Raw genomic sequence first — 23552 nt, forward strand, 5'->3', positions numbered from 1 at the left:
GCTATGCAATTCCCTCAGTTTTGTGATACAGAAAATATGCATATTCAGAATTTTTTGAATAAGGTAATTTTATTAATAACTCCAACTATTAACAACAACAAATCAGATTACAAATAGCAGTAAGACTGACTTTTGTTACTGTAGAAAAACTCCAGGTTTTCAGTCACTGTGTATCAATACCGTTTCCAGTTCTGACACCCAATCTGGGTCATCTTCCTCAAAGTCCCTAAAAATAGATTTCAAAATGTTATTTTGCAAAGCGAAAGAGTACAACTTCATAAAATCTTTATCTGCTTCATATATATATATATATATATATATATATATATATATATATATATATATATATATATATATATATTTCTAAAATCACACTCAATAGGAGAAAAATCTGTTAAAAAACATCAACACCAGAGACTTATTTATCTGTGATTAAGGAACTGGTAGGGACTCCCTTTTGAATTTACCCAAATAAGTTTTATCAGCTGCAAAGACAAATGCACACACCAAGACACCATATGTGTGATGATATGAAGGGCTTGCTGTTAGACTGCAGCAGTACATCCCTGCCTGAGTAGGTCACCTCCAAGTGCCACCAAAATAAACAATGACATATGCTAAGATTTTGACATTTGAAGAACACCCCACCCCAAATACACACACATGTAAAATATAATATTTTTCTTCAGAATGTGTTGACATACTTTGCTTTTCCAAAACAGGAACATAAACAGAAGTTTGGAAGTTTCTACAAATGTATCTCAATAAGTAGGTGTAAAAGTGACTTCACTGCACTATGCACGAATGAGTGTGAAGAATAATACATGAATGCAGCAAACACACTACTAGCAAGTGGTATTGCTTTTGATTATCTGATTTCAAGGTCAGAGTACAAAGATGTCTCATGCAAGAAAAAGTTTGCACACTACTGCAGATCTAATTTCATCTCGTCTTTTTTTTTTTTTTAACAAAGTCACCAGCAAAAATAAACAATGAGCAACATCATGAACTATAAATATAGCAAAGAAAGTATTTAAGATATTAAATGTTACTAAACTCTAATATCACTGTGTAAAAGAAGAATAAATTTAAGTGATAAGAAAAATACTGTTGTCTTTTTTTTAGAGGAATATCTATAGATATTTTAACTGCTTTAAGGGAGGAAACAAAACAAAGACACAAGGATGTCATTTGGACATACGTATCGTCTTCATCAGATCTAGGCTCAAGTCTCTCCAAATCTGTGGCAATATTTTCATGTTCCCCATCTAGTTCATCAGATGCTTCAGTTTCATCAGAAAGTGGACCTCTTAATATATTCTCAGAAGCTTTGAAAGCATAAGCCAAGATCACAAATTTTAGAATAAAATTATTAAAAATGTATCTACAATTATAGTTTTCTAGTTTGTCTCTAGATCTTTGCAGATTCCAGTACAAGCTGTTACCTATTTTAAGCACACAGATAAACCAGTAACTCAAGGTTGGATATCACTGTCCCAGAGGGCAGTGAATATGAAAGCCCTGAGTAGAGCCAGGAGTTGGACTAAGTGGGTCCCTTCCAACTTGGGATCTTTTATGATTCTTTAACAGGAGACAGTGTTTACACCTGCAGCTATGTATATCCACAGCTTACGGTTACCTTCCACCATCCTACCATCCTCTCTTCAAAACAGGACAGTACTGACTCAGTGAAAGTGGACTCCCTGATGAGGCTACAGCCTAATTACTCCATCCCAACAACTCAGATATTATGCCACTTGGCAGGGTGAAGACTGTTAGCCTCTTCAAGTGAAAGTCTTTCATAGATGCAGTGGAGATGTACAATCACTCACGAATTCTCAGTTGGATTTTCTTTTTCAAGTTCACATTTAATTTGGTTTAAACAAAATCTATGTTGTTCATGTCTGTTGTGACACGTGCATTAGTGTTCAATCTCTATACACTGGGCCTACTAATAAACATATGAATTTACCTGGTTTATAAATTGTGTATGTTTTAAATGCTAAGCTGACATCTGCAGTACTGAGGATGTTCATCAGGGTCTGAGGAGTTTCCTTAGCCCACTGCTTACGTGGCTTATTTTCACTGTAGTTTGTAACAGAGCCATCTGTTATAATAATAAAAATATTATTAAATACTATTACTCAGATGAAAATGCATTAGCAACATGAATTGCAAAGGCCACAGTTAAGAGAAAAACAAAGGTAGAAAACTTGTAGTGCAAGCAGCACACTGACCTTTCACAGCATACTTTGGGTGATGACATGAAGAGAGAAGAAAGAAAATGAGAATAGGTACGTCTCAACAACTGAGTTCTGCAGATGATGAATTTTGTATAACATCTTCAGTGTCACTCACTTCATGGCATGCTAAGAGGAGGGTTGGTAGCATAATTTCTCGGCAATAATTTTCATTTTAGGGTTGCTAATGTTAATTCAGTTTTCATTACTCTTCAAAATGCTCCCATTACACAAGACCAGTAAGAAATCATCAGTCTCAAACGTATCTTTTCAGTATGGTGCACTTCCTGAGTGCTTGTTAATAGGATGTTTTTAAATGATTTTCACATCACTTTAAATATTTCCTGTGAAGTTTAGGTTTTTAACATCTGTAAAGCAGCACTGATATTATTTGAATTAAAATTGTGTAAAAACACATTCAATTAAATCTTACTTTTATTCTCTTCAGATGTAAAACTGGAAGAAAGCAAGGGAGCATTTTCCAGGACATCCACTACAGTACTGAATGTCCTCTTCTCCCATCGTCTCCTATGGAGATGTGTCAAATCAGTAATTCCTGAGAGGACTTCTGAAGTTTCTGCTGTAATTACAACAACAAAAGATGATCACCAGCAGAAATCTCACTGTTTGCTCTCCATTCAAACTAGCACTAAGCGTTCAGCATTTCATATTTGACGCTATGAGCACAATTCTTAACTTAGAAAAAGGATGTAGAATAACCCCATCAAGTCCATTTACTCCATACCAAATGTTTTCAAACAACTTAATATTTTGGCCAAGACTTTTTTAAAAACTTCAGATGAGCAGTAAGAATCAATACAATTAGGAAGCAACAGACAGTGACATGGATTTATGTAGATGCAGGCTTGTATGCTCCATCTGTTTATATGTCTGGATCAACGACATTTAAAATCACTAGTTAGAAGGAAATTCATAAGCCTTAAAACTTACCCTCTTCATCATTTTTCCTTTGTTCTCTTGTGCATTCATTCAAATCTTTAGTAGTATTTTCACTTTTCAACCATGTGCTACTTTCATCTTTGCTTTGCTTTAAGAGAATAAGGAGCGTGTTAATCATTATCTTTGTTGTCCAGAGAAACAAAGCAGTAATATTAACATGGTATTAAGTATTATAGTTTTACCACAAAATGGCTGGCCTAAGAATCAGAAAATTGAAGACACCATGAAAGCAGTGGCAACAGCAATTGCACTGGAGCTATTATTATATTACAATTCACATTGTCAAGAAAAGAACATGCAATCTCCTTTTGAGGCTAAGTATGAATGTAGTTATTTGATGCAATTTGTGGGGTTTTGATTTTTTTTTTCCACATTTGAAAACAGTAGCAATATAAAGATAACATGAGCCCATTCCTTGAGAAAACAAGTTGGACCCAAATATTAAGCTTCTCAGGCTGACAAGTCTATTAAAAGAAAAAAAAAAGAGCCCTACTGGCAACATGCTTTGAAAAATATACTCAAATATAGCTTGGACAGACTGTGCTATAATCTACTCAGAAGTGCTTTCTTGGTCACTTGTTGCTTAATACTCCTCACCTAGAATCTCACATTGGTGCTAAAATCTAGTGAGAATGAAGTCCCCACTGGATTATTTCTACAGGAGACTGTTCAAAATGTGACCCCAAAGCAAAGAAAATACATGATTTTATGCAGTATCTTAGATGTCAGAAAAGTGAAGGGTTTTTTTGTTGTTGTTGTTGTTGTTTTGTTTTCATAACTATAATGAAATCCACTTTGGAACTGAACTAAATGTGGAAAACACCAAAATGTTACAAAGGTCTGAAAATGCAATTGAACTCTGCAGTTTGAGTGCAGGTGATAGCTGGCATAGAAGACTGGTTTAGCATACTAAGATTTTCCAAAGTGATAATTTTCTCTAATACAGAACATTCTGAACTGCCAAAATGTAAGTAGCATATTTATAGTTGAATACCTACCTTACTTTCTCTCTTATTTGAGCCTCCACCAGCTGCAACACTACCTGATACATTAAGGGACAGATTCAAGAGTTATGCCACTTTATCACAGATGTTTGCCAAAGGCATTTCGAGAGGTATGACATCATTACCACTGAACCAGGTGAGGAAAATTACTTCACACTCCTGTCTGTGTATCTCATTCTCAATGCTGAGTCCATCCCTCTACATTAAGTCCCTCTGAACCTTTCTGCAATAAAATACAACTGCTTGGGCTGCAGTTGTGTATAAATTTGAGTGTCATTAAATGCATGCAGTGTAGTTATAGTAGATAAAATCCAAAATCTTCTCTAAACCAAATAACAAAAATAGCTCACTTCTCTGTGTTCTGGGAAAGAAAGCCCAGTTACATTTAAAATAGCTACAACAGCAAAAAATTTTGCTCATTTTAAAATTAACAAGCTTAATCCTAGCACAAGTCTAAGACTTAAAATCTTCTATTGCAGCACTGCACTGTATTTCTGACAGAGGGAAGGTAATGATGTATAGCACTCAGCTATGCCCAATTACAAGTCTTCTAACATGAAGCTTCATGATGGAATGTAATATACACTGGTTCAAGTACTTTTCATTCAAGTTCAGGAATCTTAAACTTTGAAAGAATTAAAAACTGATTCAAGCACATAATATTAAAATTTTACAGCTGTATTGATGTATAAGATCTTACAATTCCTAGTCACTTTATTATTCCTATATCAAGAAAAAGATCACTGACTTACCTTTTGGTCTTATTGCAGTGCCTTTGCATTTCCTGATTTCCTTTAGATCTTGCTTGAATTCTTCTGTCACCTGGAAGTGTATGTACAAATGTTAGTACTGTAAGATTTTAATCTTTCTCAAGCTACTGTATATGGCATTTGTTAAAAATAGCCTTACTATACAAAACTATTGTGACAGATAACAATGCCTTATTTTAGCAGCATGATGTCAATACTCAACTTTTCTACTCAAAATCCTTCAGAAAATTTGTTTTTCTGAAATGTCTACAAATGTATTATAACCTTTAACGTAGGATCTACACAGCACTACATTTCATACTGTTATATACTACCAAATCACAAAAGAAATTTATTTAGTGTCTGACACATAGATATTATTGTTCCAATCCAGAGACAAAGACTATACTGTACCTCAGAAGGGAAACAATTTTTGATAAGTTTGGCTAAGCAACCTCTTGCAAGAATAGTAGTCGCTGACGGACGATTCTTTGGATTTTTCTTAAACATCTGTTTTATTAAGTAATGGAGTTCATAGGAATAGTGAGCTGGCAGAGGACTGTAGGATCCTTTGCATATCTTAAGGATTAGATGTTTCCAGCTATTGGCTTGAAACTGCATTAAAAATAAACAAACATGAGAGCATGCAGTGTGTAACGTATTAAATAAATTGATGTCATTGATGTGCAACTTTAATATTTATTATTAATAATAGTGGCATGCATCTATATAGATTCTCTACAGTCATACTGATTTGGCTCCTGATTGGGGAATTTCATGCTGTAATTCAGGTGTGCAATTATAACTTTGAGTGAATACATCAGTAACTATTTTACATTTTACAGAGCTATTAAATGGGCATTTATTTATGCTAACAATTAAATAGTTATAATTTCCTGAGAATTAAAACATCTCAGATATGTAAAATTTCACTGGTGCTAAAAAGGGAAGGCTGCTCTGCTCCTTCTAAAGCACTACCAAAGTCATGACAAAAGACATACTTAGGGTAACACACTTCAGTGCACGTGGCCTCAACACTCAGTGACGTGCAATATAAATTTCTACACTAATAGCAGCTGCAACTGTAAGGAATCTTCACAGAATCAGAAAATCACAGAAGTTGGAAGAGACCTCAAGGATCATGGATCTCCAACCCCCCTGCCACAGGCAGGGCCACCAACCTCCCCATTTAATACTAGACCAGATCTTTTGCTGTTACAAAGGATTTCAAGCTATAGCAGTAGCTTGATGAAGTGAAACTGCTGCTTGTAAAACAACGTATGACAAAATGACCTTATGTTAGGATGATCTCATTTTCCTGCATCTTGATAATGCTTTTAGTCTTAGCCACGTGTCCATATAAAGAAGGCAGAGGAAGTTAACACACAGGGAGCATATCATCAAACACTTGAAATCCAGCGTACTAGAAGTGATAAAGATACAGAAACATACATCCAGCTTCCCTCTGTCCCAGTAGGAGAACACTACTTGGACAGCAACTTGATTTAACAATCAGTCACTGATGTGAGGTTCCAAACTGTTTATTTCTTTTATTTTGCTGTAGTTGCATATGTTATAGACACCTTAGAAAAGATTTTGAGTGTCCTTGCCTCCATCTTCTGTGATCAGCTAGATCCTATAAAATGCAATGCTTGTGCCAACATTCCAACAGATATCCTGATTCAGTGTGGGACTCACTGGGCTTCTTACTATATCCCAAATCATCTCACTGATAGGGAGGAAAACCAAGCAAGCAAGAAAAAAAGAATTGTTTTCTAGCAATTTAGAAGACTGGGCATTTCACAGAAGGGTTCAGTAGACCACGAGCAGCTGAAACACAGAAAGAAAGTAATGGAGGAGAAGTGGGAAGGGTGGAGCAGTACTTCCCTGTCTCAGAAAGAGCAGCAGCAAACACTTCAGTCAAAAATGTAATTCTCTATGAATCCATCAAAGTTCAGCTAATTATTGATTAAATTTTAAGGATTTTCAAAGCTGTTCTAATATCAATATAGCCACACTTACTGGATGTCTAAGAGTGCACAGCTCATACAGGATGCATCCCAGAGACCATATGTCACTGTAGGCATAGAGAAAGATAAGAAAAATTGAGACAGAAATTACAGTTTAACAAGTAAAATAGTCCAGTAAAAGTGAAATTCACTATGTGTATGTAACTGAATTGAATAAACTAAAATAAATGTAATTATAAAAGTCAACATGATAATGTGCTTGGCATCTCCAGTGGAAATGATCTTGCTTATTTTAACCCACCTTGAAGTAAATAAGGATAATGTCATATAACTGTACTCAGCTTTTTATTCCCAGAATGTCTTCTAAGCAATTTGCTTCAACAATATTTATATCCTTCTGCAGTGCAAAGCCTTTGTGCTCCACAGCCCTAAGCATCAAATGGCAGCTACACAACCCTAATTCTGAGAGCTGGAATTCTAGTCCCTGCCAATGAACATTCTCCTACTGGGAAAACATCACAATTTCTTCACAGAAAGCAAGTACTGACACCTGCAAAAGATGCAATTTGACACTATCCTTGCAAGAGAAGCAGAAAAATCATAAGCACTACAAAGCTCACCTCTCTGCTGTGAAAATGAGTCACTTTGCAAGTCAGATTCAGGTACAACTAGGATCACAGAACAGAACTAGGAGGGGGGGATACACAATAGCTCAGCAGTATTGAGTCTGTGAGGAAGCTGTGAACACCATTCTATCAGTTTGCTCACAGAAGTCCTTGCATAAGGACTAGGACAACTGGGTTCATTAAATTTAAGAGTGATCAATTCTGTAGCCATTATCCCTACATTAAGACAGGCAAGAAGAGCTTAAAAAATAAAACAACCAAGAGAAAGAAACATACATGTATGTATATGTGCACATAAATACATGTGTGTGTGTGTCTCTATGTATCTTATTTTCTCTTACAAATGCACACAGAGGTCTGGACAGCAGTTTTTGAACTCCTAAGATTGAAGATACTATACTTTCAATTACCTAAATAAAGAGGAATTTAGGCCTTTGCACCTTAGGCCCCCTGCCCCAGAAATTACCCTTTTCTCAATTCAATACTTGCCTGAAACCAAACAAGTATCTAGCACAAAGTCAGATAACTTTAAACAAAAAGTCATTCAGTCATTATCTGTGACCACTGAAAACATGAATACCTTTTGTTGTTGTATGGCATGTTTTCCCATATTTCAGGAGGTACATAGTAAGGAGTTCCCACATATGTGCAGGCATATGACATCGGGCTATTGAAATAACAAAGAAAATCCATGTGAAATGTAATTCTTCAGGATATTTTGTACTATCTATGTATTGCAAAATAAAACAACACCACTGAAATCAGTGGAAATATCTACATACTGTGCAAGAAGTCGTGCAGATCCAAAATCTCCCAATTTTACTTTTCCATTTTGAGTGAGAAAGACGTTCTGCATTTCAAGAGAACAGATTCATACACTTAAATAACTTTTAGGAAATGCAGTTTGTACATACAAAAAAGACATTGATGATCACTTCTGACACTTTGTATTTCCTTTTACTTGCTTAAGCTAAATCTTCTAGGACAAAAAGCTAAGAAGTATATTTTGTTGAAAGGCAAACAGAATAGCAATTAGGTCCAAATTCTTAGCATCAGTAGCAGAGAAAGAATCAGACATCAGAAATGCCTTCATCTCAGTGCTGTACTCAAAGCACTAAGGGCATGCTTCTGAGCTTCTACCTTTTCGCTAGGAAATAGTAAGAAAATAAAAGTGAGAGGCAAGATATCTACAAGATATTTACTCCATACCTCTTTTTTTCATGTCTCTATTGTTCTCAATTATCTGCAGTTTGCCACAAGCACTTGGTGCTATCACCAGTGTGGCTATGAAGGGCATAATTATATTAAGACAGTGCAAGACTGCAAGGTTTCACACAAGTGAAAAACAGCACATAGCAATAGCAGGAGATCATAACACAGAGTTGAACATCTGCATGCAGAAGAGTTTGTAAGTAGCAAAAACAATTCTGCTCTGTTCACCTTAGATTTGATATCCCTGTGCAACACACGCTTATCGTGAATGTGCTTCACACCCAGGCACATCTGTGCAAACCAGCAAAGGATCTGAAAAAAGTAATGAAGAATAATAATGGTTCAATACTGTAGCTAAGGATTTCTTCACTAACAGATTCTTTAAAAAGCACAGAAGAAAGAGTGTTTCCAACACCTGAGAGTTGTAAGTAACTCTAGCACAGTGACCCCAAGTTTCCACAAAAGGCTGAATCCTTCAAAATAAAAGTACACATTTTAACAAGGCAGAAAGAATGCTGTGCCTAGAAAAACACCACATAACAATCATGAAACCAGGGAGGCAATACAGGTCATTTTACACGTGTGCTAATTATGATTTCATAGCAAATAAGGAGATTAAAAAATACTTGCATTGAGATAATATAATGTTTCTAAAATGAACTGTATTATTTTAAATGTACAAAGTAAAGGCCTTAGAGATGTCTGAACAAACTAAGGATGATATTAGTTGAGGATTCCGGTATTTTCATATAATGAAGATGATGCTTATAAGTGGCAGGATGTGGCTTTTAAATCAAAACAACATAACTCTGAGCTTTTTCCTAAATAATTTCATAGCTTCAATGACAAAAGGAGTTCATGCATCATGTTTGCTTCAAATGCTCAACTGATGCATAATATTTTATTTAGTCTCTTAGCTAATTTCAATTATCTCAGCACAGTACTTCATTTACTTTTCATTTGCAGTACCTCTTACTTGACTGGTTTGTACTAAGTTCTGACTTAATTGCATACATTTATGCATTCACATTTGTGTTTTGCACACTGTTCACACATTTCTCAGATACAGACAGCAATTTATTTCTTATTCCTTTTACAGTTTACTTGTTCTGCTGGAAATTATGAAAGCAGCAGTGCTTCTATTCCCTTGATCGTTTGATGGTTGGAATAGATGACCTCAGTTATCTTTTCCAACCTTAACGATTCTTTTATCATCTCGTTTCATTTAATGTAGTCTAAGGTGTTTGTATATCTATTAAATTTATTTTATGTGACTTAACATACTTCTTAATGTACTTCAGTTTACATGAAGAAGGACTCCAAGGTTGTTGCTTGCTTCAAAAATATGTATTTCCTTACCATGTCTTCAGGGAACAACTTTCCTCTTTGGTGTTTAATCTTTTGCATTAGATCTCCATCATCACAATACTCCATCACTATATACAGGTGTCCATCAGCTAGATTTCAGGCAATTTACAAATAATTAGTAATTTAATGAACAGAATACATATATTACTGTTACTATAAAGTTCCAACTACATGCTAAAAACGTGATCTTCATGCCATAGGAGTATGCAACTTTAAATTAAACTTTACAATTAAACTTAAAAAAACCTTATACTGTGTTCAATTTTGGGCTCCTTACTACAAGAAAGATATTGAGGCTCTGGAACTTGTTCAGAGACAAGCAACAGAGCTGCTGAAGGGTCTGAAGCACAAGTCTGATGGTGAGCAGCTGAGGGAACTGGGATTGTTCAGTCTGGAGAAGAGGAGGCTCAGGGGAGACCTTATTGCACTCTATCACTCCCTGAAAGGAAGATGCGGCTTGGTGGGAGTCAGCCTCTTCTCCCACATAACTAGTGATACAGCTAGAAGTAATGGCCTCAAGTTGCAGCAGGGGAGGTTCAGGTGGGATATTAGGTAAAATTTCTTCTCTGAAGGAGTGGTGTTCACTGGAACGGGCTGCCCAGGGAGGTAGAGTCATTGTCCTAGGAGGCATTTAAGATGTTGTACTGAGAGACATACTGGTGATAGGCAGACGGTTGGACTGGATGATCTTGGAGATCTTTCCCAATCTTTGTTATTCTATGATTCTAAATATAGATATTTAAAATTTTATATTTACCTTCAAAGGATTCTTTATAGGCAACAACATTTGGATGTTTCATTTTAGCCAAAAGAATAGCTTCCTTCCTAGAGTTCTCTACCTCAGATGAAGACTGAAAATGTAAGTACATTTATATAAAGGTCACTCTAAAACATTTTCATATATATACTTGACACCAATTTACACATAACACATCTTTAATTTACTTTATTCTGTTATTTTAAGAAGTCCTTTAGAAACCTGAAAATTATCTTCTTCAATGTAAGGTTTACAACTAATTGTAGACTTCTTCCTGGATATATTGAGGGCTCAGTTAATGATTTTCTATTTTAACAGCATAGAACTATGCAACAACAAATCAGCACACACTGACTTTGGAACAGCTGACAGCTGTACTGCACAAACTCAGTATAAAACCAAGTGCCCAAGTACTAACTTAGCTTCAGCCTCAAGAAAGCCAGAGCCTCCCATTTTGTGATTTTTTTGTTAGCTACGTGCAGCACAGGTAACCTGAATAACTGAATTTCAGCAATAATATAAGGCTCAATTCCCCATTAGATTTTGCAGATGAAATGTAGATTCTTGCAAAATAGGAATACAGTCAACTACATTAGAGGAAGTTTTTCACCATGAGGGCAGTGATGCCCTGGCACAGCTGCCCAGAAAAGCTGTGGATGCCCCATCCCTGGAGGGGCTCGAGGCCAGGCTGGATGGGGCTCTGGGCAGGCTGAGCTGCTGGCTGGCACTGCCCATGGCAGGGGGTTGGAACTGGGTGGGCTTTAAGGTTCCTTCCAACCCAAGCCGTTCTGTGATGCTATGGTCCTATTATCATACACTTTCTGAAACAAATCAGATTTTGCTATTACACATATTAAATCAAATAGTTACTTAGTAACTACGTACCATGTAGATGCCCAATAAACTCAATTCTCAGCAAAGGGGTTCAGTTCCAAGACCACACTGAGGAAAAAAATGTGTGTGTGTGTGTGTGTGTGCGCGCGCGTGTGTGTGTGGAAGGGGAGGAGATGCACGTGTATCACTTACCACAGGAAGCCTAATTTCCTTCATGGCATACTTCTGGTCGCTGACTTTGTGTCGAACTAGGAGAGCTCTCCCGAAGGACCCCTCTCCCAATACTTTCACTACTTCGTATTCTTCCATTCTTTACCAACTGCGATAGCCGAGGCCCCGAGGCCGCTTCCCGCGGCAGCGGGGCTCCCGCTACGCCTCGGCCAGGGCGGCAGGCAGGGGGATGCTGAGGAACGGCCCCCGGAGACTTGGCGCTCGGCCCCCGAACGCAGAGCACCCCGGTGCAGGGAAGGGAAGGAAGGCGGCGCCCGCCCCGGCCTCTGAGGCGGCGCCGCGCGGGAGGGCGGGCGCAGCCATGGCGGCGGTTGCCGGGTGGGGGTTGGCGGAGCGCAGCCTTCACAGCAAAGGCCGGCTAACAATGAGCTGGTGTGCTGAGCGTCCTGCTGTCCTCAGGGACTCTTGCTGCTCCGTGTTGCACAAAACCCAAGGCCTAAGCCCTGTAATCCAAGTAACCACCTGTTTAGTACACTAAATGTACTGAAAAACTAGTGGTCATAAAACTAACACTGGAAAAAAGATGTCAAATGTTAACAGAAGCTGAGTTAAAGCCACTTCAAGAGCATACACATTAGAATAAACTAAAATAATGCCCAGAAACTCAGTCCCAGGGCTATTGCCACGACCTGCAATTAGTTTCCAACCCCAAGCCTGTAAATAAGACACAAATATAAGTCAGCTCATTTGTTTAATAAGTCTACCATATTACAAAGTAACGGAAACCGACATAAGGTAGGTTAGTGAGATTATTCATGGTCAGCTAACTAAAGGGACTGTACTCAGTTTTGTTGAAATACCCCTTAAAAAAGCCAGATACTGCAGTTTAAAACTAGTTACATACCACACTAGCTAGTTTCTGTAGTAGATATTTCCCTATTGGAACTCCCATGTTACTTTTGATGCTTAAGCGAAGAATTAGAATATGCAATTCTGAAGAACTTACAGGAATTGTAACAGGAAACAGTAAATATTAACAATATAATCACTGAACTGTTACATGAAGTGCGTTAAGCCTAATCTTTAAGTATATAGTATTAATCAGATTTAACATGAAGACACTGATATCGTTAAGTCCCAAAAAGTCCCATTAGATTTACCACAAGAGTTTGAAAACACAGGAAGATAGAAGCTTAAAAAAAGCATACTAAAATCAGATTTCATCCTAGGCTATCCATGCAAGGTTTAGATAGCTCCTCTTCTAAGGCTGCTAAAATACAACAACAAAAAAAGACACCCAAGCTTTCTTAAAAATCCGATTTCTCCTCCCCCGCATGTAGTGTTAATGCTACTTTTTACTCTTCTACTTCAGCACTTGTTTCTTCCAGTTTGTCATTCTGTTTATGACTAAGTACAGTTGCTTTTGATTCCAATTCCTGCAGCTGTTCAGATGAAGAGACATGAGAATCTCTAGGAGTATCTGAAAACTTGTACATCTTCTCCCGAATTCGTAGAGAGTACCGCAAGGGGGTTATGATCTTCAGGTCTTTAGCATCAGAATCATTTCCTTCATAGTGCATCTTCACACTTGGGAAAAGAAAGAAATTACTTCACGCAGTAACAGATAAGCTACCTCTCTAGTACCTAGCACAAGCAGAACTATAGTTACTCCTGTTCAACTCTATCTTCCCATAGCTGAAGAAAACAGTGAACAGATTTTCCCATCCATACAGTTAAAGTTGGGTATCCATCTTCTTTTTCAGGAAAGATATATTTAACCTTGTAAAACTCCTGAAAAGTTTCTAAAGGAAGAATCCTCCATCACTCCTTTCATCAGGAAGAGGTTATCTTTTCACTGTCAGTGACAGCAGACAACTGCCAGGAGCCAAACTCAGCACATTGCAGAGCTGAGCTCAACTTTCTCCAGTCTGTTGTCACAGAAGAAATGTTGTGGCAAAAGAAAAAAAAAAAAAAAAAACTTTGCTTCATCCCGGGATTACTGCCCAGAATTTATGTATCAAAATACAATTACAGGACAGTTGCATCTTGTTTATACCCTTGGTATTTTCTGACATACAAACCACACTCAAGGAGGTTGTGGATGCCCCATCCCTGGAGGCATTTAAGGCCAGGCTGGATGTGGCTCTGGGCAGCCTGGTTTGCTGGTTGGTGACCCTGCACATAGCAGGGGGGTTGAAACTAGATGATCATTGTGGTCCTTTTCAACCCAAACAGTTCTGTGATTCTATGTTTGAAAAGGTAAACAATTGGAAATACCTGATTTTCCTTGACCTAGCTCACTGTAGAACTGGTACAGCTATAGAGGCTCTGAAGCTAGAGTTCTATTTCTGCCACAAACACATTTTACTGTAGTGAGGCATTTCAAAACAAGTAGTTATTATTAAGGAATTATTAAAAAAACTTTTTGAACAAAGAAATCCTAAAAACCTTGAGTACTTTTAGTTGTATGTTCTCAGATGCAATGCTTCCCTCTTTCAGAACAGAACAAATATTACTTTTTGCCCAGACACTGCTTCTTTTCAATAGTTACCTTAAGTAACCTTACCTTTCCAAATAGGGGTTGGTAGATGAATTACAACTCATTAAAGAATCTGTGTCGTTATCCTTCTCAGGAGAGTTAACTGTTTGACCTTTATCTTCTACCCTATCTTCACTCTGCTCTTTTCTTTCGCATTTTTTCTTTTTTGTACGTTCTTTATTTTTGTGCTTTTTATTCTTTTTTGGCAAGATTTCTTCTTCTGGTTTAAAGACTAGGTCTGGTTCTTCTTTTTTGACCGCTTCATTGCCAGTCTCTTCCTTCTTGTCATCATTCTCTGCTTTCTGATCATCAATATTAAGATCCTTGAAGGTCTCGTGAACCTGCTCAACAGATGAATTGAGTTCCTTGCTGATTTCCAGTACCTCATTTAAATGAGTTTCTATCACAGCTCCCCCTAAAAATGAAAAATGAAAGAAAGTACAGCTGTGATTAGTTAGTTATAGAAAAGTTGATGTTTTTAGGGATCTCCAAAATTTTAGGGTTGCACAAGAAAGTTACAAAACTGAGTCTGGGCCACAAAAATATAATCATTTTAATCACCTTTAAGAAAACTCAGGCTAAGTACTTGCTGAGAAGTCATTCCCTTCCTTCCCAAGTGCAGCGACTCCGAATAGAATATTTCAGACAGTTTCTGAGATCAAATACTGGGCTGCTATATCAAGCAGGAATTTGTATAGCTACTTTGCTTCAAAAATTGGAGTATTTCCACCCAACACTATGCTTCTGCTATTGAAACAGCTCACATGTTAGAAAGGCAACTGACTTAGTGAATGAAAAGAATTATTAGACATTTAATTCTCAGGTTAAATAAGCTGGACAACATCAACTTGAGAAAATTTAAGTAGTTTGAACATGAAAGCATCTCCACTGGTTTATTACTGAAGTATTAGTTTAGACAAGGTTGTTTTCGAATTAAGTACCAATCAGAAATCTGCGTGAAATAATTTAATATAGGCACAAATATTTTAAATAATTTGTGCTGCTTGTCAAGCCAGACATTGAACTAATGAAACACTCAAACTTACCATCCTCAGACTTAACCAAGTTTTCAGTGTTTCTGATAGCATCTATCAGCATGCGCCGTAGTTCATCTCTAGGCTAGAAAAAAGGTTTCAAGTTTTGTTTTAGAAAAACATTCCAAAATCATATTTGATTTCATCTTATTTAGTATAAATTACAGGGAAAGTGGTACATAAAATACAGAGTTCATGTTCTTAATCATTTGATGCTTTTCAGACAAAGTCAGAAGATAAATGAATCCTGCATTTTCTGTATTTAGTGCACTAGAGCCATGTTTGATGACCAAAAACCTTGCTGATATTAAAGCAAAGGAATTAAGTCCATCAGTACTGCAAAACTGAGTTCTGTTTGGATTTCTACTGATACTAGAAGCTTTAATCCTTTATTTCTTCTCTGCAGAACATCATATGGCACTAGGAGCCTAAACCTTATTTCTTGAAAGCAGAAAGGTATCTACAGCAAATCAAATCCAAGTTCTGACTTGTCTGAGCACAAGATGACCCCTCTGTCATACAAGTATTCATTAAAATCAGAAGTAGCTTTTTTTTTTTTTTTTTTTTTTTAAATACACACCCCATTTTCATGCTTTTTAGTCTCAAACTTCAAGACAAGTTGCTCACCATTGCTCCTGCCAAAATAGCTTCTTCATAGCCAGCCACAAGCTTTTCAGGAGGGCCCATCTGTTCAAGACGCATCCAGCAGATCCAATATTTTGCAAGCTTTTTAGCCCCAGGAATACTCTCTAACAGTTCTTCCAACATGGCACGTGCTTTGTTACCTTGACATCCCTAAAGTTGAAGCAAAAAAAAAGTTCAAGTGCAATGAACATCCTGCAGCACCATATTTCAGCTAGTTTTGACCCAAAAAGCCACGAGTTTGTTGTTGCTTTGAAAAGTGCCCCTGAAAGTTGAAGACAGCAAATATTTACAAACTGAACTACGAACACGAGCTGAAGAATTCTCATTCACCTATTCCTCCAATTGAAAGATACATACATACAAAACCGCATAGCCCATATATACAGACATGGAATTACTTATAAAGACTTCCAGAAATCCAGGCATGTTTCTGCAAATGCAAACGTTTTAGATTAGTTACTTTACAGCTCTTCTACTTCATGAGGTTACTATTATTGTCTAATTATATTGTGTAGTTGTGCAAGTTAGTAAAGTTGAGCAACAACTAATTTCTTCAACTGTCAGCAAAATCCTATGATATTGCTTAACTTGAGGAGCAATTAATCCCTTGCATCTGATTCACAGGTCCAATACATCCACAATATTCCCATGCTGTAGGGCTCTATGAGTATAATTTGTGGGCAAGAGTCTGAGTACCTGCTCAGCTAACTGCAGACATTCTGTAAGAGTCTTGTTGACTTTTTCACTATTTAATTCATGATCTAAGAAACCACCAGTAGAAGAGAGTTCTTCATTCTTAGGCTGTGATCCCAGAAGCACAGATGTAGGTGGTCTCTTCATCACTTTTCCTCTAGATGCCCTCCATTCATCCAGGCGAACTCTGTACGGAAGAACATTATTAGCTGTAATTAATTAGATTTCATGATTTATTTTACAATCAACTGACATTAATTGCAGTAAGTCACACAAAGACATACTTCGTGAAGAGTATCCACGTAGTCTTCTCTTTTTAAGCTTAAGAGGCATACAGTTGCCAATTAGATCTGCACAAAAATTTCAGAACCATGTCCATCACTCCACCTACTTTAGGTATCTGCCAGGTCAGAATTCTTTGATCTCTCCCTTTCCAACAGGAGGAAGGGGTCAAGACCTTGATTTTTTTTTTTTCTTTTTTTAAATAGGATAAAAAAACACTTGTAGTTCATTGGTCACCGCCACCTCTCTCCTATAATCCCCATCACCCAGCATAGAGCAGAAAACTAGAAGAGCACAACATGCAGCATAGGATAAACCTAACACACAGCTTCTAAAAATCCAAAAATGAAGTGTCATTAAGTCTTCATATCCATTTCAATTCCTTTGCTGTAACACCTGCAATTTTTTTTTTTTGTCAATGTGACTTCTTACAAGGAACGCTATCAGTAATAAATTACTTCTTTAGTATGAATCTTAACCCCATCATCTAGAATGTGTTCACCAAGTTGAAAAGTACTTCATTAAGAAGTACTCCCCTTCAGTCCATAAACACGTCTCCTTTTAAAGCACTAGTATTCACATGTAGTTCATTTACAGGAGTAAATGTCACACGCTTAAAACTGTCACATCACTCAGCCTGAAAAAATGGGTGCAAACATTTATAAATTTAACTGCACAGGCACAAGGCTAAAGAGCTTTGCAACTAGTCTGAATCCTGATTTCTCACTATTAAACCCAGTTTTAGTCAATTTCACACAATCCAGTTCTCCTACAGCAAGAACTAGATCAAGTAAGACAGTCACAGAAAGAACACAAATACCTCACAAGACCAATCACAGAATGGCCAGGGTTGGAAGGGACCTCAAGGATCATGAATCTCCAAGCCCCCTGCCACATTCAGGGCCACCAACCTTCTCATTTAATACTAGACCAGGCTGCCCAGGGCCCCATCTAATCTGGCTTTGAACACTTCCAGGGACAGGGCATCCACAACCTCTCTGGGCAGCCTGTTCCAGCACCTCACCACTCTCTCTGTAAAAATTTCCCCCTGACATCCAACCTAAATCTTCCCTCCCTCAACTTAAAACCATTTCCCCCCATCCTGCAGTTACCTATCCTTTCAAAGAGTTGATTCCCCTCCTGTTCGAAGGCTCCCTTTAGGTATTGAAATGCTGCAATGAGGTCACCCCGCAGCCTTTTCTCCAGGCTGAACAAGCCCAGCTCCCTCAGCCTGTCTTCACAGGGGAGATGCTCCAGTCCCCTGATCATTTTTGTGGCCCTCCTCTGGACCCTCTCCAACAGCTCCCTGTCAAATTATCAAGCTACAATACAGTGACTCGTTCAGTTACCTTCTCTCCTCTGCAGATTCTTTCAGAAAAAGAGATTTCTTGATACTGTTAGATTTATAATCCTGTCCTGTCTTGCCACCAGGAACAACAGAAAATTGCTTTGCTGGAGCTTCTGGTTTTCCATCTTCACCCAGGTTCTCACATCTCTTCATTCTTAGTGTTCCATGGTCAGAATTCTTAGTAGCAGCCTTCAGTTGCTGAGGTCCCCTCTTCCCAATAATTTTTTGGGCTGTTAATTTTTTTGGTACTATTGCAGATGTTGATGGCTGTTTATTTAGACTGGACTGGGAGTTAGTAGCAGATCTGACAGATGGTTTGCTCTGTAACGGTGGGACACAATTAGGTTTTACAGAATTAGGATTATTTGTGACTTTCACAGTCTTCAGAAGTACATTGCAGCTGCCTCTGGACAAAGATTTCACAGCTGGTTTGGTAGCAGAAGTAAGAAGCTTCTCATCTGACAAAGAACTCTTTTCCCCCTCACTCTTTGGTGCTTTTCGGAAGGAGTTGATCTTGGATTGGATGACTTTGCCACGATACGTACCAAGCACTGGTTTCTTTGGTAGGCTGACATTTGAACTGTGTTTTTCTGCTGTCAGTTGTTTCTCTTTTGTGGTTTTTACTTGCAAGGACTTGCTGATTAATACACGCTGAGACTTTATTTCAGTGACTTTATTCACTGAAGTGTGATCTTCAGGATTACAGCTCGTCTCTGATGCCAGTGTGATTGTAGAAGATTTCAAAATATTTTCTTCTGAAGTTCTGCTTGATTGGTCCCATGAAAGCTCATTAGCATTCTCCTTATCTTCCTGAAATCAGAAGCATTTCCATGAAGATGTTAGATGTGCATTCATGTTGCAGGCTATTTAAAGTTCCTTAGAGGCTTTTGCATATTTAAAGGAATCAGTTAACAGTAAATGCCAATTTAATACATATAGCATACATATACACATGAAGTAGATTATTTGTCAGCTATTACTCCAAAAATCTTGTTTAGAAACCAAATGATTGTTTAAGTTTTGCCTTGGGGAGTAACAGGGCCCAGCCAGAGGGTTAGACTCTCCCTACAGAAAGAAAATTATTTTAAAAGCTGCTGTCAGCTTTTAAGTGACTTCCAAGAAGAGTTCTACAATATAAACTTGCTTTAGGCTGCATGCAGTCAAAAACAATATCACAGTTTGAATAACTTATCACTTAATGGCAGCACAATTCCTCCTTTCACCATGGGTTGCCCAATGAATGTAGGTAGTGAGAAAAGTCTTTAATAAGGCCATTAGGATGTGCTACCAAAATAGAAAGAACTTCTGTTATTAACGAGTTATAGATAAAAAATAGACCTTGTTTTATAAGGCATTCTCTGTGAATGCCTTATGAACTGAAACTCTTGTCTTTAAATTCTTAGCATAATCCCAGCACAGAGGTTATAAGAAGTGAGACTAGTTCCTGGATATTCAGCATCCTCTTCTGATTACATTAAACCTACCAACATTACAATAGTCAGTTGTTGGTTAGTTTAAAACAAAAAACAAGCACACTAGATGATTTCTCTATTCTGACAGAACTTGGTAAGATTTTAAATAGCATTCCTCTGCACCTGCAAAATTCTCATACTCTAGAAGTATTTCAGGTATTTGATTTCAGTGAGCAGAACACGATAGCCACAGAAAGAGTGCCATCAGTATTTGACTATTGAAGACTTACCATTTCTGGCTTTGGAGATGCTGGCAGCTTTGTTTTATCTTGCAGTTTATTGCTAGCTGCTTTCCTAGTTCTGCTACTGTATTAAGAAAAATTAAAGATTATCTTAAACAACACAAGAATACAATTCAGGCAGCAATGTACAAGCTGAACTTGCACTGAAGCAGTTCTGCTCAGCATGAACTCTGCCTCCAGGAAAGAGAAATGGTTAAGCAAGCACTGGTCATGGCCCAGACTGTAAGACATCTCCCACATCACAGAAAGCTGGTTGAGGTAGGGAAGAAGAGTTAACTGACCACATTCACTTCAGATACCATTCTTCTGCTTAGGGATATGTTGCACCTGATACAAAAGGTCAAGTTTCCAATACACTACACTTGAGGGAGGAATAGCCAAAGCAGCAGAAAGCAAGGAAAATTATAGTAGATCAAACACTACAATAAAGTTACTAGTACAACTAAAGTAGCCACTCCCTCCCAACCTCTCCCCCCCCCAAAAAAAAGACAGCTTTATACATCATGAAAGCACATGCCTTTTCTTGCTACACAGAACAGGCATTTGATGGATTATATTTATTCTTGCAATTCATGTGCATTTTATATTCAAAGGTCGCTCACTGTTCATCTAGATTTGTACCATCAAGATGCTGTTCAACAGCAGATAGAAATAGGAAGCCACTTCAAGTGGTAAACCAGGCTTTCCATTTAAATAAGAATAAATTCCATGCTGAAGTTTCTTAATTGCAAAAACATTTAAGTGCAAATCCAAAACACAAACTAGGATTAGAGCTAGCATCTTTTGAACTCCTTTACGACACTTATCTCTAAAGAAGCTATTCTTGCTTATTGCCAGGTCCTTTATAATGAATATCCAAACTTCAGACAATAGCAGGAAAAGCACTTAAAATTAAGTAAATAACAAGAAGCATTAATGATCAATGTAGGTGCCCACAATCTGTTCACAGAATATGTCTATCTTCTGGTCACCACACAGTCTAATTTCTATTATAATATACTTGCTCTTAACAGCAAGTATTAAATTGGTAACTACAAAACACAATGAGATTAGACTAACTGTACTGTGAACACATGTGACATAACCTGAGCAAGAAGAAGGAAAAAAAGTATTTGCAGAAGGAGGGCTGTAGAGGAAAACAGTGTCAACTGATATAAGAGTTTTGCAATTAAAGTGTCCTCCCATGCCTCAGTCTCCAGTGGAATGGGCAACACACTTAAGTTACATCTACATAGCAGTTGCATTTATTTAACACAAACTTTTAATAGTTGCTGCCAATAAAAGGACATACAGAAACCCACATGGTCACTACTCATTGCACAGTGTTATCTTTTGACTGTGATTCTCTGTAAGAATGGCCACTTACATCTTTATTACCGTCCATTTCCAAAAGGAATATAAATAGCAGAAAATGATGGTACCTGATTGATGTCTCATTTTCATGAATTGGCATGCCAGAAAAGGTCTTTTTTCTTGATAGGTATTCTTCAACTTTTTGTCTTCTCTGTTCTAAGGGGTTTAAAAAAACATGTTACACTGTTACATTTTAGCTAAACTAGTAATGCCATGCTTTGCCTCCTAGAAAAGAAATAAAGTAACAAGACATTGTTAAACAGACACTATTGATCAGACAATTCTTTAATGCTCACAAACATCTAATTTCTTGAGGAAGTTTGGCTGCAAGGGGCAGTGCAATATAATTTTATAGCTATACACAATGACTGTTTTCCTGCACTGACTACTAAGCTAGAAGAAACCTAAACCAAACCAGTGGGAAGAATGGGAAGAAATTAGGCCCTGTTTTGTCTTTTCTGAATGCTTGCCTGTAGATGCCATTAACGTACCTGTTGCTGGTTTAGCAAGTCCACTTTTCACTTGTGATAGCCACTAACAAAAAAAAACAAAACACGTGTGAACCCAACCAACCACCTGTAAAATCACTTGCTTCTCTTATGTTGTCATCTAGGATTCTGAACAAATGCCAGACCAAAAATGGGAGTGTTCTTAACAGCGCAACGTGATCCTGAGAAGGTCTTAAGCCAGCCCTCAGTATCCTAATAAAGATATATTCTGGTATGAATTTCTGATTTCCCATGTTCTTGTTGGTTAACTGCATAACAGACTGACAGTCCTTCTTACTATGTATTGCTCATCTTTAAATTTTAGAGTCCTTTTCTCCACAGGGAACTGGAAGCAGCTGGGATTGAACAGTCCTGCCCAAAGTAGAAGTCAAGCAGCCACAGGCAGCCGGGACAGTTAAGTCTCCAAGCCTTGCAGCAGCCACACACTCATTGGGATTAGAGGGCACAAAATTAAAGCATTAGCCACCGACTCACAGAAACAACAAACTGTTTATGTCATTCAGGTGCAAAGCTGTGAATTCCTGTCTCCAAAAGAGACAGATTCATTCACCAGTGTAAGAAACTTACAGAAATAACAAACATCTCCTTTCCAAGGCATAATTCCCCTCCTGAACCTCTTCATGCCTGTTCTTTCAGATTTTGTCTTAGCCATCGTTCTTGCTTCACATTTCACAAGTTGCCACTGTGCCTCAAGTCAGAGAAACGTTTAGTTGGGAAGGACACTTAAAGGTTATGTAATACAACTTCCCAGCAATGATCAGGGACATCTGCAGCTAGATTAGGTTGCTCAGAGCCTGATCCAGCTCGGCCTCAAATGTCTCTGGGACAGGCATCCACCACTTCTCTGGGCAACCTGTGCCTAACCCTTTATTGTAATCACACACACACACACACACACACACACAACACCCTCTTCCTTATAGCCAATCTAAATCTCTCCTCCTTTACTTTGAAACCGTTTCCCTTTGTCCTGTCACCGGAGACCCAGCTAAAGAGCCTGCCCCCTTCAGATACTGACAGGCCTCTCAGATTACCTCGAGCTCTTTCCTCTAGGCTGAAGTCCCATCACTGTGCTCCCTCAACATGCAGATATTGCTATCTCACTGAAGCTGAGGAAGTAGAGATTACTTGAACGTTGCCTTTGAGCCCTGAACATTAATCCTCGAGTAGGATTACGCACTTAATAGAACGCTCCAAAAACAACACGAAGAAAACCAGAAACGCACAAAACGCAACGAACGAACTCCTGACGGGCAGCGCAACCCCTGCGCTTCCTCTCCCTGAGTTCCCCCCTCACCCAGCGCTGAGGGCACGCAGGGCGGCAGAAATCCGACCGAGCTCGGCCCCCAGCAGCAGCCTTACCTCGGTACTCCGGCTCGGACCGGCGGCTGACGGGGAGCTGCGGGGGAAGCCGCGCTGCCATGGCCGGACGGGCTGGGAGCGGCCGCGCCGTTTGAAATCCCCGCCGCACTCCGCCTCTCTGATTGGCCGGCCGCGGGAATTGAACGCGCCAATGGCGCTGCCCGCACCGCGGCGAGAAAATG

At 38.3% G+C, this 23552-nt stretch overlaps 2 protein-coding genes across 6 annotated transcripts; both read right to left on the bottom strand.

Annotated features, from left to right (window-relative positions):
- Window positions 1-53: 53 nt before the first annotated feature.
- On the bottom strand, window positions 54-12536 carry LOC116244293 (serine/threonine-protein kinase Nek3). 5 transcript variants are annotated; one of them, XM_090132419.1, is made up of 16 exons: window positions 11913-11994; window positions 11772-11828; window positions 10887-10980; window positions 10121-10218; window positions 8990-9073; window positions 8332-8399; window positions 8130-8216; window positions 6976-7030; window positions 5368-5568; window positions 4957-5026; window positions 4199-4242; window positions 3192-3288; window positions 2674-2820; window positions 1973-2107; window positions 1202-1328; window positions 54-226 (listed from the first exon to the last, which is right to left on the bottom strand). In XM_090132419.1, the coding sequence occupies exons 2-16, from the start codon at window positions 11772-11774 to the stop codon at window positions 160-162; spliced, it is 1377 nt and encodes a 458-aa protein (XP_089988545.1). In that variant the 5' UTR covers window positions 11775-11828; window positions 11913-11994; the 3' UTR covers window positions 54-159. The 5 variants fall into 5 exon arrangements, with proteins under 5 accessions (XP_089988545.1, XP_089988542.1, XP_031471751.2 ...); XM_090132416.1 differs by lacking the exon at window positions 11772-11828 and having other exon boundaries at window positions 2674-2817; window positions 11913-12536; XM_031615891.2 differs by lacking the exon at window positions 11772-11828 and having other exon boundaries at window positions 11913-12536.
- An 89-nt stretch (window positions 12537-12625) lies between these two features.
- On the bottom strand, window positions 12626-23502 carry CKAP2 (cytoskeleton associated protein 2). Its single transcript, XM_031615890.2, has 9 exons — window positions 23371-23502; window positions 21568-21655; window positions 20135-20210; window positions 18434-19242; window positions 16806-16989; window positions 16092-16259; window positions 15477-15549; window positions 14458-14845; window positions 12626-13478 (listed from the first exon to the last, which is right to left on the bottom strand). Exons 1-9 carry the CDS (start codon window positions 23429-23431, stop codon window positions 13247-13249), a joined length of 2079 nt encoding a protein of 692 aa, XP_031471750.2. The 5' UTR covers window positions 23432-23502; the 3' UTR covers window positions 12626-13246.
- Window positions 23503-23552: the final 50 nt, after the last annotated feature.

This window comes from Phasianus colchicus, chromosome 1 (genome assembly GCF_987193195.1).
Source record: "Phasianus colchicus chromosome 1, bPhaCol1.hap1.1, whole genome shotgun sequence".
Classification (NCBI taxonomy): Eukaryota; Metazoa; Chordata; class Aves; order Galliformes; family Phasianidae; genus Phasianus; species Phasianus colchicus.

Coding starts and splice junctions, on each gene's coding strand:
- LOC116244293 (XM_031615891.2), bottom strand. CDS start 12,029: ATGGAAGAATACGAAGTAGTGAAAGTATTGGGAGAGGGGTCCTTCGGG. Junction 10,219..10,886: donor CTATAAAGAATCCTTTGAAG/GTAAATATAAAA, acceptor CCTGAAATCTAG/CTGATGGACACCTGTATATA. Junction 3,289..4,198: donor CAAATAAGAGAGAAAGTAAG/GTAGGTATTCAA, acceptor ATTCTCTTAAAG/CAAAGCAAAGATGAAAGTAG.
- CKAP2 (XM_031615890.2), bottom strand. CDS start 23,431: ATGGCAGCGCGGCTTCCCCCGCAGCTCCCCGTCAGCCGCCGGTCCGAG. Junction 15,550..16,091: donor CTATTTTGGCAGGAGCAATG/GTGAGCAACTTG, acceptor CCTTTTTTCTAG/CCTAGAGATGAACTACGGCG. Junction 13,479..14,457: donor ACCAACCCCTATTTGGAAAG/GTAAGGTTACTT, acceptor TCTTTTCCCAAG/TGTGAAGATGCACTATGAAG.